Source organism: Gallinula chloropus (assembly GCF_964237585.1).
Source record: "Gallinula chloropus genome assembly, chromosome: 4".
Lineage (NCBI taxonomy): Eukaryota > Metazoa > Chordata > Aves > Gruiformes > Rallidae > Gallinula > Gallinula chloropus.
In genome coordinates this window covers 77,345,547-77,365,148 of record NC_140088.1, presented here as the reverse complement: position 1 = coordinate 77,365,148, position 19,602 = coordinate 77,345,547, and the positions used below count along the sequence as shown (strand labels likewise).

The 19,602-nt window shown below is 42.2% G+C and overlaps 1 protein-coding gene across 2 annotated transcripts in view; it reads left to right on the top strand.

Moving 5' to 3' along the window:
* Positions 1 to 19,602, top strand: part of FBXW7 (F-box and WD repeat domain containing 7) — a 184,698-nt gene that overhangs the window by 143,572 nt on the left and 21,524 nt on the right. The window contains exons 1-3 of one of the 2 annotated variants that reach the window (XM_084263310.1): positions 8,500 to 8,730; positions 11,201 to 11,283; positions 14,254 to 14,395. In XM_084263310.1, coding sequence (XP_084119436.1) covers positions 8,575 to 8,730; positions 11,201 to 11,283; positions 14,254 to 14,395 — 381 coding nt within the window. In that variant the 5' untranslated portion in view covers positions 8,500 to 8,574. Of the gene's footprint in view, positions 1 to 8,499; positions 8,731 to 11,200; positions 11,284 to 14,253; positions 14,396 to 19,602 lie in introns of those variants that run through there. The other variant, XM_084263309.1, reaches the window with a different exon arrangement.

The following is a 19,602-nucleotide window of genomic DNA, read 5'->3' as shown; positions in this document are numbered from 1 at the left end:
TGGTACAAAGGTGATTCCCAACCTGCTTATATTTAAGTGAAAAAGGTTTGACTAGTAGTATTCAAAGGCAGCAATGCATGCTTCATCAATTCAGTAACATTCTTGTCAGTATAAACAAAAAGAACTATTTTTTGGGTTGTTTTGGTATTGTGGTCATCTGTTGATCAGCAAGAAGGGCTTGTGCCCACCTGTGGTAGGATTTAGAACAGTCTCAAGTGCATGGTTATCTAACTTGAGGGACTGCATCAAAGGCAAAATTTGTGAAATGACTATAAACAGGAATAGAAGATAAAATTACTAAGAATGGAGCCCAGGGGTGGTATTTTAGAAAGTGGCTACATAAGCGCCCAAAGAGTAAGGCATGGGCTACAGTCTTGGTGTTACCCTAAACAGAATGCCTTGTGTCCAAGTGGTGTCTGGCTGCTGGCGTGGCAAGGGAGGAACTGGGATGGGATGCAGAGTGCCAGCGCCCTCCATGGTGTGAGCGTGGGTGCCTGTAGGTCTCAGGGGCTGTTCAGCAGGGCAAGGTGACACCAGGCTGGCTGGCCACAGCCACTTGCCCAGTGCCACTTGGGTTTGTGCGGGTTGCAACACACAAGGTCATCTCTTTGGGAAATTTAGGAACGTACTTTGGTCTCTGAAGCATCTGCTGCTGTGTCTCAGACAGTCCCATTCAATGTGAACTTGAGTGATTAGCACAGCTATTACTGCATCTATAAATAGAATTCATCTTACAATATATTAAGTTTAATGATATAATAAATAGATTACAGTTAACTTTAATAGGAGCACAATGAATGGAGATGCAGTTCTTATGAAGAACTGCTACCATTAGTGAATGTTTTGCAAGATGCATTATATGTAATACTTTCTTCTTCCTTTGAAAAATGAATAATGTAACAATACTGTGTGGAAACAAAACACAAAAAAGCAACTCATAATGTTCCTGTTGCATGGAAAGCAGTCAAGTATGTGAAAGCGCAGGTTGCATTAGCAACCTTAACTCTGCTCCTTATGAATATGCATTATGAAAAATGTTTATTATATGATAATATTGCTAGTTTTAAAACAAACCATACAAGATTTCTCTGTAGGAAACTTGCATGTGGTTACTGTCATAGGGAATTAAAAACAACATGAAGCCCATCTCTGCTGGTATTTTTGTTTTCATTTATCTTTTTCTTCAACAAGGGAAAAAAAACCACTTTTGAAAGAAAATGTTTTGTGGTTTGCATTTTGTTTCTTTTTTTTTCAGTGAAATAATATACAGTTCTAATGAGACAAGCTCCCTGGAGTTTTAACATAACATGTTTAAGGAAGGTTGACATTTTCCCCCCTGCCTGTGGTGCACCTTGTTGTGCTTGTTTTATGGTAAAACTTTAATATTTGAGTGTCCATTTCCGTTTGACAGAGACTTAAGTGTGTTTTTCAATGCAAATAAGTCACTCTGTGGTAGTAATACAGCCCCCTGGGTTGGGAGGACAAAGCCTAAACCCCACTTCCTTGCTATTTCACCTAAGGCTGTAGTTTGGCAAGTGTTTCAGGTAGCTCTCCTGGGGGCTTGGGGGAAGTTAAAAAGAAGAGCAGGCTGTACCTCTGCGATGCTGGCACATACATCTATGAGCCTCTGCAGTGAGGGGGATGGGGAATCTGATGTGGCTGAAAAATAGCCCAGCAAAAAAGTGTCCATAGGTCAGCTGCCACCCTGCTTGACTACACAGTCATACAACAAAGGCTGTGGTGGCAGACCAGAGAAGGTGATGCACGTGTAGAAGTGAACGGCCAAGGGCAGCCACAGGTGCACGGACTGCTTATTTTATTTTATTTTTTATTGGTTGTGTTGGCTTAAATGCGTATCAAACTATAGCTGAGAGAGTGATGCCTCTAGGTGTAAATAATAGGCTTATGTTCTCTGCATGGGACACTCTGTTCATGGTTCTTCATACCTTTTCTCAGTGGTATAGTTGGCTCAAGATGTTTCTGCCCTACCTGTGAATTGCACATTTGCTTCTGCTTGCTCAGTTTGTGAAGTCTTGGTGGAAAATTAAACCAGCAACCGGTACTTTAAAAAAAACCCAAACAACAAAACAAACCCAAAGGAAAAAGCTGTTTCTCCTCACCCCGCATCAGTTAATGAATCTGGTTCACTGGGCATTTCTACAGGCATTTGTCCCTGCAGAAATAAGGGCCAGAACTCTTCAGGGATGGGAATGAGCAGGTGAGACTGGGACGTTTTTAAGCTGGTGTTGCCACTGAGAAACAGTGCATGGAACTGTCCCCTTCATAAATGGGTGCATGACAGCTTTGGCTGTACTGCTTTAAAATAACCTAGGCATTGAAGCATAGGTTCCAAGTTCTGTGTCCAATTACAGGCAACCAACAAAGAGAACAGGAAGTATGACCTTCTGTCCTGGTTTTGGCTGGGATAGAGTTAACTTTCTTCCTAGCAGCTGGTATGGTGCTGTGTTTTGGATTTAGGGTGAGAATCATGTTGGTGAACACTGATGCTGTGGTTGTTGCTAAGGAATGCTTACACTAGGTCAGGGACTTTTCAGCTTCTCATACTGCACTGACAGTGAAGGGGCTGGGATGCTCAAGAAGCTGAGAGGGGACTCGGCCAGGACAGCTGACCCCAACTGGTCAAAGGGGATATTCCATACCATATGTTGTCACACTCAGCATATAAAGTAGAGGGATGCTGTTTGGGAACTGGCTGGGCATCGTTTGGTGGGTGGTGAGAAATTGCATTGTGCCTCACTTGTTTTGTACACTTCATTATTGTTATTGTTGCTGCTGTTATCCATTCCTTTTCTGTCCTATTAAACTGCCTTTATCTCAAGCCACAAATTTTACTACTTTTGTTCTCGGTCCTCTCCCCATCCCACTGGGGCAGGAGAGAGCGAGCAAACAACTCTGTGCTGTTCAGCTGCCTGCTGGCTTAAAACACACTACCTTCAGAGGCTCTATCCTGCTGGAGACATGCTGATGCCATAGTACTTTTAAAAGTGTCTTTGCAATCTCCCTGCCCTTAAAACATAACTTGAAGTTTATTCTAAATATCCAGCACTGAAGTCTGTCACATGCACTTCACGTATAAATCCTTTTCAAAGCTATTTTTGCGGCCCTTGACTAACACATCTTTTGAATCCTAGCACGGTATATTTAAAACTTGGTAATTTTTAAAATGCAAATGTTAAAAGGAAGTGGTTTATGGGAAATCTCTGCTACAGATATATACCTTTAAATTCAGTATTTATAATCAAAGTTGATAATATTCTAATATAATCAGGATTTATTAATAAACGCAAACCTGATTTTTCAGTTGCTATCTGTGCCATTTCCTTCCCTGCAAAAACAAAACTTGGGAGTTACTTATAGTTTTGTTTAACTGCAGTACCTTACTTTGCATAGGAATAAAGAACAATAGCGTGTGGGAAATTTAAGTCTGAAAGCAGTCTTCAAAATGCTTTGCTGGAAAACATTATACAATTAGTAGAACAATTTGGTAGTATTCTCCGCTCCATTCAAGTAAGCTTCAGAAGACTCTGAAATTTACTGCAGTGCCTCCACGTGCCCTTCCTCCCATAATGTAGAGTTCCTGTTGCTTAAATTCATCAATACGGCAAAAATGCGTCATGGATAGCAGGCAACTGATCAGCACACATTGCAACGTGCAGGACTGTGTTTTGACTCGTACTGCACAAGATCAGAAGCTTAACTTACTTTCTGTAACTATGTTGAAGCAAACAGGCTGGTGTGGACCTGTCTAAGCCTGCTGCAGGCTAGTAAATTGAGTAGAAATTCCTCCATCTAAACTGGTTGTTCTTCCTTCGCACTCAGAAGGTGGCAGTTGTTGGTCACAAACTGGTGCTCTTAAATTAATTTCTTCAAGTCTGTTTTGTTGCATCAATACTAATCGTATGTTCTACACAAACACGTGGTTACACCAGTGTGTTAAGTTGCTTTGTACACTGTGCCCTTGAACTTTGTCAGTTATCCAAAATACCACTTTTCCTTAGTCAGTGTCCTGGAACTTTGTTTTGCCCTGCCTGCAGGTTTGGAATTTACCCATAAAATTGCTCCAGCTCAGGACCTAGGATTCATGCTTATAAATTTCTAATAAGCGACAGCTAGGTCATGGCCTGGTCCAAGCTGAACCAGGAGAAACCATGAGAACGTGGGATTTCCAAGATCCCAGTGGATCACTTGTTTGATTTCAGAGTACCTTCAAAAAGAAAAAGATCTGACAATATCAGCAGTACCCGTTTGTAGAGGAAAAGCCTGCCCTGAATTACTTTGTAACATGTTTAACACTTGCTTTCGTTTGGGATTTTTTTCTCTTCCACTAAGACTTTATTCAAGTTGGAAGAAATGCAAGAAAGGTATCTGCCTTTCTCCTTGACTGAGTTAGGAACTCAGGCTTTCAAATGTAGGTGTGCTAAGCTAAGCAGTAGTTAAATGTCTAAAGCAGATGGCAGAAGTACCTCTCTGTGGGGCCAGATTCTTGCCTGAATGGGCGCATTTGGCAAATTAAATGAAGTATGTGGTTGCATGAAGAGGTCGAATATAGAAGACAAAGCGCTGGCTGCTGCAGCTGCCCTAACTAGATTACCAAGCAGAAGGGTAGTGTTTAAAACCTTAGTGGGTCCAAATTTGAGAAAGGGGGAAAATAACCAAGCGTGACTGTCCTTCCTGGGTCGTCTTCACTGTCTCCAGGGTAAATCGTGCGCAGCCAAGGATTTGGCCCCACTTGATCAGGGCCTTTGGTTTCCTGGGTGGAAAAAAAAATGCAATCCTATTAGACAACACACAAAAATCCCTCTGAAATGTTTCTAAAGGAGTCAGTCTGCTAAACGTCTGCTAAATGTGCAGAGTACACAGAATCCCTTCTGGCACTGTCTTGAATGATGCATTTACCAATATTAATGGAGATACCAAACCATATTGCTCCACAGTTCCTCCTGCACACATTATGCTCCTACCGCACATATGTGTATGTGAAATGCCAATTATGGTTTTTGCATTCCATGGTTTAAGCACCAGTGTACTTCCAAAATGCTGACTGGTCATCCTGTGGTCTCTCCACTCAAAAATGTTTCTCCAACAAAAAAACCCAAAAATGTTGTTTCTTTGGTCTGTTGCACTGTAATCTCTGTTCTTCTGGGGATTATATAGCTCTGCGGGTGATTTCTGTAATTCATTCTAGTCTTTCATTAGAAGTAATAGACGGTCTTAATTACAGCATGCCACATGACAAACTGGTAAAGGTGCTAGAAATGTTGCCAACAGGAAAAGAATTGGATGGTGTGAATTTTTATTAATTAAAAGCTGGCAGTAGTGACGGGAAATAAGATTGGACTTGTGTCCGCTGGAAACTATGTAATTTTGGTGTAGACATTTTTCAAATGTCATTAATTGTATGCTGTTTGAGGTTTTAAAAACTTGAAAAACTATCTTCAGCTTAAAATAAAGCCAGCCTTTGAAGCTTAATATATACCAAATAGGGAAAGAAACACGGCAACTCTTGATTTTTCTCTTAATGTTGCTTTATAAACTACAGTCTTCCTCAATGTGTCTTAATTTCTGATGACCAAGGGGTTGCGGTCTTACTCTCCCACCTTTGTATTTTCCAGGAAGGCACAGAGTGAAGCTGTGTGACCTGCAGTGCTGCTTGGTCTTTCCAGGCTGGGCAGCTCCCTGCTGCTTTTGCAAAGCCTTATTTCTTACAGTTGAGAGTATGGTCTGTTTGTGGTGGTAAACATTTCTGAGGACAGGGGAGTTCTCAAAGTCAAAGGAGAGAGAGAAAGCCTTTTCTTTCTAGACAGTAATATAGAGTGGGACCCTAATGGTAGGTGCTCCTACCCTCTGGTGGAGCACATCCCTCTCTGTTGACTACAGAGAGCCCAGGCTGCAGTTAGGCATTTTAGGAAAGAGCAGACACCCAGCTAGAGTACTCTTGCAGTTACCCAGAGAGCATCGAACTTATCCTGAGGTAGAGGGGATGATTCTTTATTTGTAGAGAATTGGAAGTGGTACCATTATAGAGAAAAATACTTAAAAAGCGAGAGGTGTAGCCATATGCAATTTTTGCCTCTTGCTCTGAGAAAGGCAGACAGATAGATGAAAGATGGTCACCATTCACCTGTCAAAATGTGTGGCAACTATCTAAATTTAGGAAAAAACCCAGACTTACGCAGAATTAATACCTGATATACCGAGTTTTCTACCACTGGCAAATGCCTGCTGGGGTTACTACATGGGTCCTGTCTGAGGCAAATAAATTAGTGGTTACGTCAGTGGTCTTTTACTGGGAGAGAACATCTGCCAGTCATTACCAAAAGAGAAGGAATCGACAATGGTAGTACTCCAAAAGAGAGGAAAATAGTAATTTCTAATTATTATTCAACTCATTGACTGCTTACTCCAAAGCACATTTTGTTCAAAAGATAAATCTAGTTATGTTGTCAGGTTACGCTTGCTGTTGGGCTGGGGGAGAGGCTGATCCCTGAGGATTTCCTGCCAGTGCCCACTGCAGTGCTGAAGGAGCCGCTGCATCGAGGGTGCTCATGGGCTGGAGAAGGGGCAAAGATAGCTGTGAACGTTACAGGGCATTATGCATGAATGTATATAAAGTGCTTCTAAATCCCTATAGCAATAATGTTCAAATTCTTTCTTACTTTGATGATCTGGGTATTAATTTGCTTCCTGTGATTATTTAATGAGTATATGCAGCCTATGTGGTGTTATTTTTCCTTCCCCTTTGCATGTGATGTGCCAGGAAAGGAAGAAGACAGTAATAGTCTCCCGGGATATGTTATGCTCTGTTCATAGCTGAGGTATGAAGTCAACTCAAGACCATTTTGTTCTCATAAAATATACAGCACTGCAGTTTAATGGATAATGGCATAAATGCCAAGATTTGATGGGCAGAGCCGTATTCACTGGGAGACGAAAGAGACTACAAGGACTCAGTGTTGGATGGGAGATGCGTAAAACTATATAGAAGCAGGGTCTTATGTGCTATGGGATAGCAATTGTGCTTTATCTGAGTGTGCCAACACCTGGCACACTTCACTCTTACACAGTAATAATACGTATGAGTTTTTTAAGTACTAATGAGGAAGCTGTCAGAATTTACAGAAAGTAATTCCACTCCTTTAGATGTCTGTTCTTTTTTCTACTCTTTTTGTACTGCTTTGGGTAGTAAAGAAGGTTTCCCCTCGGGTCAACAGGAACTGCTACATCTTTGCTTCTGTTTGAATGCATGGGTCTGGAGGGCTGCTGAGCTTCTCCAGTTCCCAGTGCACCTGGGGGAAATTACAGGGGAACATTGCGGCTTCAGATCATGTTCTGGGTATGCTTTGCTCCAAACTCGGGCAGAAAACTTTGTGGGAGGGGAGGAAGAAAAGGAAAAAAAGATTTGCAGAATCTGGACTCTCTCATTTGAGTCCTCTGTATAGAAACAAACAAAAAAACCAACCCAACAACCCCCAACAAAACCTGCCTAGCTGCTGTGCTGGTTGCAGGTATCTGAGAGCCCGACCATATGTCAGGAACTTCAGTGCCCTTGAATCGAACTGTAAGGGTGAATTGAACAGATTTGTTGATGTGAACAGAGTAGGAAGCGACTGGAAAAGGAGCGTTCTTTAGCAAGTAATTACCTGGGGCTTTCCTTACGCTTTCACTGAAATATAGGTGAGAATCCTTCACAGGATTTGTATTTGAAGACCCAGCTAAGATGGCTTGGTGTCGCCTGAGGGCTGTCTTTTGACAGAGAGAGGAGCGTCTGTGCGGGCAGGCTTCTCAGCCTGCGTTCAGGGGAAACCCTGGACCTGCTCCTGCGTTTTACAGCTTCACTGCTGCTATGCCGTGAATTAATATTTTAATGTATATTACATAATTGTTGGATTTGGGTCTTTCAACTCCTAAATCCTCAGACCCCGTTTATTCTATTGTTTAGCCAATAGAGGGTATTTCAGCATCTTTTTCCCTGGCGAAACTGTAGTGTATTTCAAATTATTCTAAAATTAACCGCACTTTTGAAGGACTAATTTGCGTCCGTCCACGGAATGCAATCATGTACAAGTCCAGCCAGGCTTGCCCAGGGCGACGGTATAATTATAATTAGTGGAAATGAGCTTGTTTTGCTCCCGCTTGGAAAACCGTGAAGCGTGTGGCACTGGGGTACTAGAGCGAGGGTTGGGTGGCCCCCGGCCTCCGAGGCGGTTTGGGGAAGAAGAGGGGGGAAAAGGGGTGAGGTGGAACCCGAACCCACCCAACGCGGGGTCTTTTTTTTTTTTCCCTCCTCTTTCTTTTCCCGGGGTGGGGGCGGTTTCCCCGCCGCCGGGGCCCGCGGGCTCCCTCCCGGCCGCGCAGCCCGCAGTGCCGCGCCGCCGCTGCGGAGGCGGGCGGGGAGGGAGGGACGGGGCGGGAGCGGGGGGAGGAGGGAGGCGGGGGGCGGGAGGAGGCAGGCAGGCCGGCGGGCAGGGGGAGCCGGGCTCCGCGCGGCGCAGGCAGGGCCGAGGTGAGCCGGGCCGAGCCGAGCCGCGCCGCCGCCGCCCGCCGTGCCCGAGCATGTCGGCGCGGGAGGCGGTGACCTACCTGCCGGAGAAGGGGCTGTACTGCCAGCGCCTGCCCGGCCGCCGGGCCCGCGGGGCGCCGCAGCCGCGCAAGGGGAAGCGCGCCGACACCATGGGTTTCTACGGCACCCTCAAGATGATCTTCTACAAAGTGAGTGGCCGCACCCTGCCCTCCGCCCCCTACCCCCATCTCCCCGGCTACGCGCCCGCGGAGAAGGAGGGGCGGGGGCCGGGGGGAGCCGCGCGTTTTCCGCGGTGCCGCTCCGCGGGCGGAAACGTGCCGGCGGCGCGGGGCTGCCGCTCGGCTGTAGCTGCAGTGTGCTGCCGGGGAGCCCTGCCAGCGCTTGGTGGCGGGTGGTGATGCGGAATACAGTTCGCTGCGCCTTTTTTTTTTTTAAATATACTGCAATCTCAATTATTTCGATAAATAAACGTTGTCTGAAGGAGTTGTGTTTTCCTAGCGACAGATTAAATATTTACGGGGATGTTTGCTCGGCGGTTTCTGGTTTTTCGGTTGCACAGATACCTTACTGATGTCTAAATCTTGTCACTAGACCTCTCTGCTGTAGAGAAAGTTTTATCATCTTCGTATAGTGAACGACATTTTTGACCGTGTATTTACTTAGCACCTTCTGAGATGCTGAAAGTCTGTCTGTGTGGTGGACCCTGTGAGAAAGTTCCCTAAAATACCGGGAAAACAACCCCCCCACAAAAAGCCCACCAAAAGAAATGGGTGAAATAATCAGGCAATGGGGCAGAGAACTGGATATTGTTTTCTTAGCTAATGCAAAAGAGTAAATCAGTATAGCTGCTTAGTTTACTGCAGTCTTCGTACTTGGTATTTTTAAGGTGTGCGCTTGGAAAACTGCATCTCCCTCTTACGGGAAGCAGAAGAGGAGCGCGATGTTGATAACCTCTCAGAAAGGCGAGCTGGAAATAAAAATTTTCCTTGAAGAGGAAAAACCCTCTCTGAGAAGTCTGTCATCAGATACTGAAATTCATGCTCAAACATCTTATTTATGCTTCCAGTAAATGTGATGGCTCACTTGTCTAACACAGTGATAAAAGATGGTATCCGTTATTTTTCAGTGATGCTTACAACTGGTTTTCTTGGGGGAAGCACGGGGGGCTGCTCCTCCTGGGGTGTGGGGAAGCGGCAAGGGTGAGGCTGGTGGTTTGGCAGCGCTCGGTGTGGTTCCGGCTGAATGCGTGTCTGGTGAAATGCTGTGGAGTGTCCCATGTGAGGCACAGGCAAGGAAATACAGCTACAAGGCAAGCTCTTCTGCTTGTGTTGTAGCTGTTACTGTAAAGAAGAGACTAGTTAACCTCCCTTTGCTATCCTTTGTAATCATTAATGAAGCTAAACACAAGATCTTCAGTGACGGATTTAAGGGAAAGCCATAAAGATATTTTAAAAGTTAAAAAAACCCCAAACAAAACCAACAAAAGTGTGGACCAGCTTTAGGGAATCCTCTTGAGGTTTTGGGGGGGTTTGGTTTGGGTTTTTTTAGAGTGGTAGACTCATAAGCTGAATGATTAAATAACTATGTTCTGTTGCAACATTTAAAAAGATCAAACCAGTGGTGCAAGGAAGATGCCAACTCTTAAACTGTATCAAACACAAAATTTTGCAAAAAGGGAACAAATGGTTATACTAAAGTCTGAGTTGCCACACAGGTAGTTTATGCGTGTTGCAGCTCACAGTTGTAAACAGCAGTAAGCATCCTTCTGCTGGTTGAAGGGATTTGGTGCATCACATCTTAAAAAAAGAAAACCAACGAAAAACTCAGCAATGGCTTTTGGCGTACATATGTCTCGTTGAGTCCAAAAGCCTGTGGTTAAAGATTACCCAAATATGTAGAAAGTAATCTGTATTTGTCTGACTGGATAAATACGGCTTTCACTGGTTTCCATCTCTGTGGTAAATTTTGCAGTCTGGCTTCCCCTTTTAGCAGCTGCCCTGCTCATTATTTGGTTTTGATCATATCTAATGGCGGGTGACATTCAAGACCAAGGTTTAGTGTTTTTCATCCTCACCCGTCTTGTAAAAATGTCGGTTAATCTGTCAGTTTTACTGCAGTTTTATGAATGTTTTTAACGTACAACTTTACAAAGGTAGGCAAAAGAAAAATGTATATGGATTCTTTCTTTTTTTAGGCCCTAAAATGAGTATTTGCTTTATAATGCAGATAGGCTATCTACAATTTAACCATTTTGATGACACTCTTAGCATTGAACCTGAACACAAAGAATGAAGGGGTTGGGTTTAGTTCTTTCCCTTCCCTCTCAAGACAACAGAGAGAGGATGGTTTAGTAAATAAGCCAGCACTGAGTTCTGCACACTTTTTAACATTTGAAATTCAGAAATGAAAAGAATGCGATTCCAATGGCTTTTGGACCCCAGAACAGCAATAATACATACATGCACCATGTAAAACATGTCAAATATTGTTGCAGCTAGAAACTAAAATGTTGCTTTAAATAATCTTGCGAATGTCAACTTTGTTGAAATTTGATATTAAAGGAAAAGGTAAAAATGGATTAATTCTACTGAAGTACGCATAAGTAAGGCTGGTCATGTAACTAAATCCATGTTGTTACTCTTTTCCCTCACCTTGCAGATGAAGAGAAAGTTGGACCATGGCTCCGAGGTCCGTTCTTTCTCTCTGGGAAAGAAACCCTGCAAAGTCTCAGAATACACAAGGTAATTTAATGCAATGACAGATCACTGGATCCTGATTCTTGCCTATATCCTGTCTTTCCAATTGCTAAGCCAGACTCACAGAACATCTTAATGTTAAAGCTCTGTAAACCAGAGAAGGGTTGGTATCAGCATTCGTATATTGCTTAGCTAATTTAAATAACGTGAACTGAAGAGGAGTTTTAATGAAGTAGCCAGACTTGCGTTTCTTCGGTTGAGGTTTGTGCTTCTAAATATAGCATGCCCATTTACTTAGAGACTTTTTTGAGGGCTGAAGCATTCCTGGGAATAAAATCAATCAAATTTTTAAAAAGGGACATAATGATAAACCCTAAGACTATTACAAACTGTGATCAAATGTATCACTTTGCTATGGTAACAGGAATGAGAGAATGGAAATTTATGTAGGCAGAGCAGACCATCTGATCTTAACAGGAACACAAACGTACTTGTTATCCACAATATGAAATTATTACGGGTTCTAGTCTGCTTCCTTACTACTCCTAAATGGTACCAGATCACTCAAATAACTGCTGCTGTTCCAGTCAGATGCTTTCAGGGGTAAAGCACTCTTTAAACGTGAGAAGCGGTGGCAGAGCAGGGCCCTGGATGCGTGCCTTACAACTGCAGGTCTTCCCGTATAGTTGCCATAACAATTGTGCTCCGATGTCACACTGCTTCCCATGGATTTACACCGTTTTATGTTTGTTCCCTGTAATAAGCATCAGCCCTCCCACAAGCATTGTGCTTGCCTCCCAGAACTGCCTGGGGATGTTGTTTCTTTTGAAGGAGCTATAGTAGTATTCAGTCACTGATGGATCTTTCAAAAGTAATTTAGAATTTATTTCTCTTCCTTCCAGAGGGTTATCGTGTGACGAGTGAAAAGTTAGGGTAGTGTGGGGATAGGCTCTAGGATTGCTTTTCAGATGTGCAAATGCTGCAGTAGAGAAACAGAGCTTGCTGAGATGGGAAGCACGTGTTGCAGCTTCTACGTCCCTCTCAAGTTGGTAGCTTCTCTGGGTTTCTAAATCAGTCTCATGGAAGCACACTCTTGTTGGCCACCAGTTCTTTGTGTGGTGCCCGTGCTCTGCACTCCTAAGAGTAAAGAGTTGAGCATGAGAGAAAGTGTGCTTTTGTCATGTGTATCTGTTAGATTGGACTTGTCTGGCTTCCACAGAAACCTGACTGGCTCTTTCAGGGAAATGAAAACATACAAGAAAAACAAAGCACAAACAAAAATCTTGTGGTTTAATCTCAGGGCAAAGGAAAGAGGCTTTTAGACCCTGTTTTGAATAACTGGTTTTGAGTGAGAACCAGTTTGCAGCAGAAAAAATTGAAGTGTAGCTGTTCTACTGGGGCAGGCTCAAGGCCACATATTGCTCAGAGCCAATATAAGCCAATTTTAAGTGCCTTATTTTTGACCTTAAACGATAGGCCTTCTGCTGGATCTCTGTTCAGGTGATGAGAATGAGTAAGCTGTAAAAACACTTTAAATTGACGTTGCTTGGATGTTTGAGTCATTATTGGCATTAAAAAAAACAAACCTTAAATATTTTCCAATCTTCTCTTTCAAACTGTGTTTGATTATATTTTGTATAATAACGTTTAGGCAAATGATGCAGTTCCTGTGCCTGCTTGTTTCCGTTTTCCCTAGGATCAGACACTCTAAAATTGATAGACCTGATGAACTTTCTTTGCATAGAACAGGTAAAAGCCAGGAAGAAAATGGCACTAGGAGGATCTTTCACCTGTGCAACAGTATTTTCACGTCAGCTTCTGTTGCTGTTACTTCTCAGTCAAACTAACAGTTAAAAAATAAGCCTGTTTAAACCAATCTTTATTTTCTTTACCAATTTGGGTAAATGTTAAGACATGGTATGATTGTCCTTCAGAACAAGGAATAGTACAGTGAAATCTTTGTAGATTATGATGAGATAAATATTAAAAGGAACTTGTCTTGCATCATTTGAAGCTATTCCCGTAGCCACTGAAAAGTCAGTAAAACCCTGAAGCTCATACCTACTAAAAAGCTGGATTTATCATACACAAAAGCAAAGCAGTTTTTGGAGTCCCACACTGTATTTAAAATTTTCATGCTTGTGCAAACACTACTGGAGTTCCAAATGTCCTGCTAGGGAATACAACTTTGATATTCTGTGAACGAAGTACTTCACCTAAAAAAAACCAAAACCCAACCCAGTCAGCTGTATTTCTTTAGGCTCCTACAATAACAGCTTAATCCCAGCTCTTTTAAAAGCTCCATCCCATATGAATGAGCTGAGTTTCAACATGTTAGAGTGAAAAAAATCAAACTGTAATTCAGGGAGCACCTTTGGCTCCTTTTCCCTCTTCACCTCACCCCCCTTGTATTTCCTGTGTCACTCCTTCAACATGCAAACTTTAAAATACTCTATAGAGTATTTCAAAACACAATTCCAAACCACTAAGCCACTAGAACTCCTCCATATTACTTGCTCTTTGTCAACAAAATATATTAAGAGCTAAAAATAGGTGGGTTTTTTTCTCTTTGGCGACGAAGCAGCACTAGCACATTTCACATACAGGTGAGTCTCTGAGCTCTGGCTTCCTACATCACCAGCCAGAAGGAACAAATGCAGCCTATAAGGCAGGGAAATGCTCTGTCAAGGAGAGGAATTTATAAACCTGCATCTTTATAGACAACCTGCTGGCCAGTTAACGGAGTGGTAATTTTTCAGCCTTGAACAGTGATCCCCATTTTCCCCTAGCTGGAGGATTAATACTGCAGTGGTAGAAGCAGGCAGGTTTACAGAAGTGAGGGAACTGACCCACTGAGTGACCAGCAGAACAGTTTTTCATGTTAGTGCTTTTGCTTGAAGTTGAAGAGTTGAAATTGTCATTACAGCTTCTGTACAAGATTTCTTTTTCTGCAATAGACTTCTAAATTTTCCTTGATGTTTTATGTGTGACTATCACTTTCTATTTGTATTGTAGTACTACAGGGTTGGTGCCATGCTCTGCCACACCTACTACTTTTGGGGACCTGAGGGCAGCCAATGGCCAGGGACAGCAACGGCGCCGCATCACATCTGTGCAGCCACCAACAGGCCTTCAGGAATGGCTGAAAATGTTTCAGGTAACCAGGGTGTAGAGCAATAACCGTCTGAAGCAGCTTACCTCCATGACTGAAGTAAAAGGCTGCTTCACTAAAAGCATCCCAGAATGTCTCTGTTGTTGGTTTTGTGTGCTGTTGCAAAAAGAAATGGGCATCAACTTTAAAGAATTGTGGTTCCCTGTTTCAGCTAGTTACTGTTGAGATTCACAAAGAATTAATCTCTCTCTGGTTTCTTAATAAAATAAGCCTTCCTGTTTGATGCTTTCACATTTTCTGCAAAGCCTGTCCTACATGTAACGGCTGCCTCCATGGCCTCAGGCTAACTGGAGACATTTGCACTGGGAGACTAGTAAGCGTTAGTGCATGGTTTGCTTCAGTGCAGGTATAGCTCTAAATTTGTCATAAGGCTGGTGTCTTCTAAGAATAGAAAGGAAAGTTTAGCAAAAATAGATTAAAAGGAAACTCTGCGTGTATTTTTACTGATCTATATATACTGAACACAACGTCAACCAGTGCATGTGTACACAATTGAATGGAGGCAGGAAAGAGCTTTTCCATGTCTTTGCAACAGCCTTCAGCAGCGCATGGAACTTAATCTGCTGAAAGAGAAGGTGTGAAGGACAGTGGTGTGCACACTTTGAGGTGGTTCTTTTTGTGAGGGTAGAACCTGAAATCTGCATGGCCACCAGCCTGGGAGCTCCTAAGCCAGTTATGTGTACATTTATGCAGAGTTTAGGGCAGGCGTCTGCTCCTGTTCCATAACCTGCACCATGGAGATCACTTTCCTGTACAGTTTTGCTCTGTATTTTTAAGAAGCAGGGATGAGTCCTAGTCATTGATTTGAAAAATGGAAATATTATGTCTTCCTATCTTGATTAATAAACTGTTACCTCTAAAAAGGTTTTCAGAAGGAGTAACTAACTAATGCAGGCATTGTTTCAGCTACTATAACAGGCAAAGGTAGAGGAGCAATATTGTAGGTACAGCAGTGAGCATACAATTTTGCAGGCAGCAGTATGCTTTTGGCTTGATTCATGCTGCCACATAATACCATTGATCTCAATCACTGTCAGTTCTGAACATTAAAATAATAATGTAGAACTCCTTCCCTCTTTATTTTTTATAATCTGCTTAAAACAGTGGAAGTTTGGAGTTAAGATATTCCTGTGCATGTTATTCAGTTTCTTAAAAATACTTACATCTAATTATTGTGGTGTATCTTTTTTGAGACTGTTCACAGAAATATGTCTTTTTAACCCCTAAGAATCATGTTTGAATGGTACTTTGTATATGTGATACATTGTATTTTATTATTTTGTAATGTTTAAGCCTTTGTTCTAACAAAAAAGGCTGTTTTGTTATCTAGAATGTATGCTGTGTAATTTCTTACATAAGATTGCTACTTCTCAATAGTTACTTATTTTTAAAACTATGGGAGGGCTTTTCTTTGTGTACTTTATGCCTCCAAGCTTGCTTAATAGCACTATCTTAAATGAAAGTGTATTTCCAGTTAGTTGGCCATAGGTTCTGTTTCAAGGTAGCACCGTCCTTTGGCATAGAAGTTGGCAGCAACGAGTGATACTCAGTTATTTTGAGGTCTCTCAGCTGTACGTTGGCCTTCAGTTGTTCTCCTATGTTATCTTTTCAGATTGAAAAGCAAGACCACTCTTCAAATATTAAGATAACTTAAGATGGCCTTCAAGGGTTCTTTAAAATTTGTTTTGTATGTGTTATTGCTGCTCTTATGTTTTATAGTTGAGCTAAGCCTTTTGTTTTGAAGGGACAAAACCCGAATGCAGGTAGGAGAAACAGTTGGAAGGGTAGTTGCACTTTCCCTTTAAAAATGAAGCTGCGTATTGATTTCAGTGAAATGTTAGTCTGGAAAGAAAAATAGGACAGCATATTGATAGGTTCAAGCCATTTTAATTTCTTAAAGGCCTGTTTGTTTTCTCTGGTTTGCATTGGCTCTTGGCTTCAGATCTTTATAATATCCACTGTAAGATTTTTAAAACTTGATGCCCAAGTGTATCTTCACAGTATTTTTTTTCTTTTACAAGAAACTTTATTTTGTTTGAAGCATGTTATATTTTTTAAGTCACCAAATTGTTTGCCACAAGGGAAAAAAAAGAGTCAGCTGCATGCTAAGTTCAGTCAGAGAAAGTGCTTTATAAATGGTTATCTTTTACTCTCTTTATTCTTCCTCCTTAACATAGTGTTGGGTTTTATTTAAATAGTGTGATTCAAAAAAATGCATTTTCATGGAATATTGAAAAGTTGTTCCATACCCAGTAAGTATGGCCAATCGCTTTAACTAACTAGTTAGTGAACACTGTTATTTTAAGTAAAATTGGAAGCACTTTTTTCTCAGCAGTTGAGATGTTTTTGCCATTTCTGTCTGGCAAGAGCACTGTTTCTTGATTTTACATAAATAGTTGGCTGAGCCACCTTAATTCAAATTACTTCCCATTCTCCATTTCTTATTCTTCCAAAGACACTCCTGAATGCATAAATATGCAACTGAGTAGTCCACCTCTTACGTGAAGCAGGCGGTAAAGATTGTATCATAACCAGCACTGCGGCATTCTCTGCTCTGCTCCTGTGTTGGGACTAAATCCAGGGTTTGGTCTTTCTGTACGATCTCTACATACAGAATGGGGAACGACCAAGCTACAACATTCCCCTTTTGGCTACATCATTGCTATCAATTACTATCTGAGGAATAGTGCAGACTTAAAGCTGGTCTCCCAAGCATCCCTGCTTATTTCCCATTGGTTTGGGTTCCAGGGCAGTTTTGGTATCTACCAACTAGACTCCTTTCAGAGGAAACTCTAAGCTGCCCCACCCATAGCAGGGCCATAATGATCTGAAGCAGTTGCTGCTCCTCTGGACAGGTTCACATCACGTGTGGTGCAGATGTTCAGCTCAGGGACCAGACTAGGTCTTAGAGACGGGTTAATGCAGGAGCTTCAGCACCAACTGCTCCTGAAGCCCTCCCGTTACTTGCTGATGTAGCTGATCTTTCTTTCAGTGGATTTTGGTTATGTGCTATTTTTACCCAGAGTGAGATACCTTTGAGGTGGAGGATGACAGGGTTCTTGTTAACTGATCCAGGAGTTGGACAGAAGCAAGATCCAGAAAAGCCCTTCCTGCAGGTCTTTGTGAGGACAGACCTCCATTAACAGAACTTAGTAACAGAGAACAGCACCCTGAAATTAAGCCATTTAAAATAGGTGTCTTAGATCCTTTTTCCATTATGGGTATTTAATTGCTACAAACTGTTACTGTACAAATTTGAGTTAGCAGACAAGAGCTGTGCAATAGAAAAGCACAGATTGTGGGAGGGTAGAGGTACAGAGATGGGAGATGGTAAAAGGATAAGGTGGAGGTCAGACAGGAGGGATGAGGTGGATGTTGTAGAAGCAGCAAAGCTGCTGTTTATATTGATTATAAAGCTGCTTTTCATGCCTGAAAAAGAAAGGAAAGACATCTAAACACAATAGCAAAGGGGAGAGTGAAAGGATAGTGTTCAGGTAGGTAGTGCCACAGTTGTAGCAGCGGCATTACTGGATGAGGAAATGATATGAACCAGCCAGAAGTCCTGGGCTGGCAAACCAGCACCTCTGGCTGGGATTGGGAAGGAAGGAGGGGGATGTTTGTCTAGGAATCTCACGATATCCAAAAAGCGGTATCAGCAGTCCCTGCTGGCTTTCCAAGAGGTATGTAAATGAATCCTGGAGTTACCTTTTCTAGGGGAACCCCTGCACATAATAAATACTTTATTTTAATTTTACATTAAAATTCAATTTAAGGTTTTAAGAAAAGGAAAACTAATTAAATGCATTTTAAAGATAATCACAGAATCATAGAATGTGTTAGGTTGGAAGGGACCTTCAAAGATCATCCAGTCCAACCCCCCAGCAGTAGACAGGGACATCTTCACTGGATCAGGTCACTCAGAGCCTCATCAAGCTTGACCTTGAATATCTCCAGGGATGGGGCCTCCACACCCTCTCTGGGCAACCTGTTCCAGTGATCTACCACTCTCACAGTGAAGAATTTTTTCCTAATACCCAACCTAAATCTCCTCTTTTCTAGTTTAAAACCATTACCCCTTGTCCTATTACTAGAAATTCTTTACAAGGATCATCTGTTTGAAAGGGAATCACCTGGTAGAGATTCAAGATACCTGGACACTACACCATGTGTCTCAGAAGTCTCTGGTTGCCTACAATATTTGAAACTCTGAAAACTGTTTGGCACACATTTCCTTATTCCCCCCTCTTTTGCAACAATTGGTCACTGTTGTTTCTCATCAAAGCCACAAACTTATTTCATCCTGTCTCCACTCAGTGTGCTACATGCAGTCTTTTTGCAAACGGATCGAGCAGTGGGGCCCAGAAACAGTAATTTACTGGTCTTGCCTTAGTAAACGCAAACTGTTGTGTTCATCTGGCAAGGCTTCATCCCCATTTTCCATGCCAGACATTTCCCTCAGAGACCCCTTACTGACTGTAGCTGGAGGTTTGTTTGCTTAAGTGAAAGACTGAGGGGACAGTGTCCTAGAGAAAACATTTTGTAGCAGCTGATTGCTTAAAAAGAGCCTTAGGAAGCTGCCTGTAGCCATCCGCTAACGATGAACGGGCAGATGAAAGAGGGTGCTGCTTTATTTGTTAGCATTTCTTTCCCATTCTTGAATCTTTTCCTTTCTCTGTTCAGATGTGCATTGTACATTAAAACCAGAAATGTCTACATGTAAGAGAGTTACAGATTAACGTCATATACAGTAAAGTTATTAATCAATAACCTGTTCAGAACTGCTAGCAATGTTTGCCACAGTGAAAACCAGTGCTCTTCAGGCTGATTTGTTCTAATTTAACAAATATAGCTGCTTATAAATTAAGGGTAGGCTGACCTTGGAAATTTATATTATAAGGAAGTAGCACAGGTATTACTTTCCCTTTTTTTAAATTCTAAATTCAAACACTGCTGACAGATGAGATTAAAGATTGTGAGCGTTTGTACCTCACACCAGCTGAGCTCTGGGTTAATGAAACAAACGGCAGTTGGAAAGTTGGTGAGATAAACAGTTCTTCAGTGCAGGATTTATGGAGAACTGCTCTGTGATGCAAATATTTCTATTGAGAGAGTTTTATAGGAAAAGCTGTTTATAACAACACTGCTGCAGTTCATGCCGAGACATTTGGTTTTCTTTTTAATATTCTGGGCTA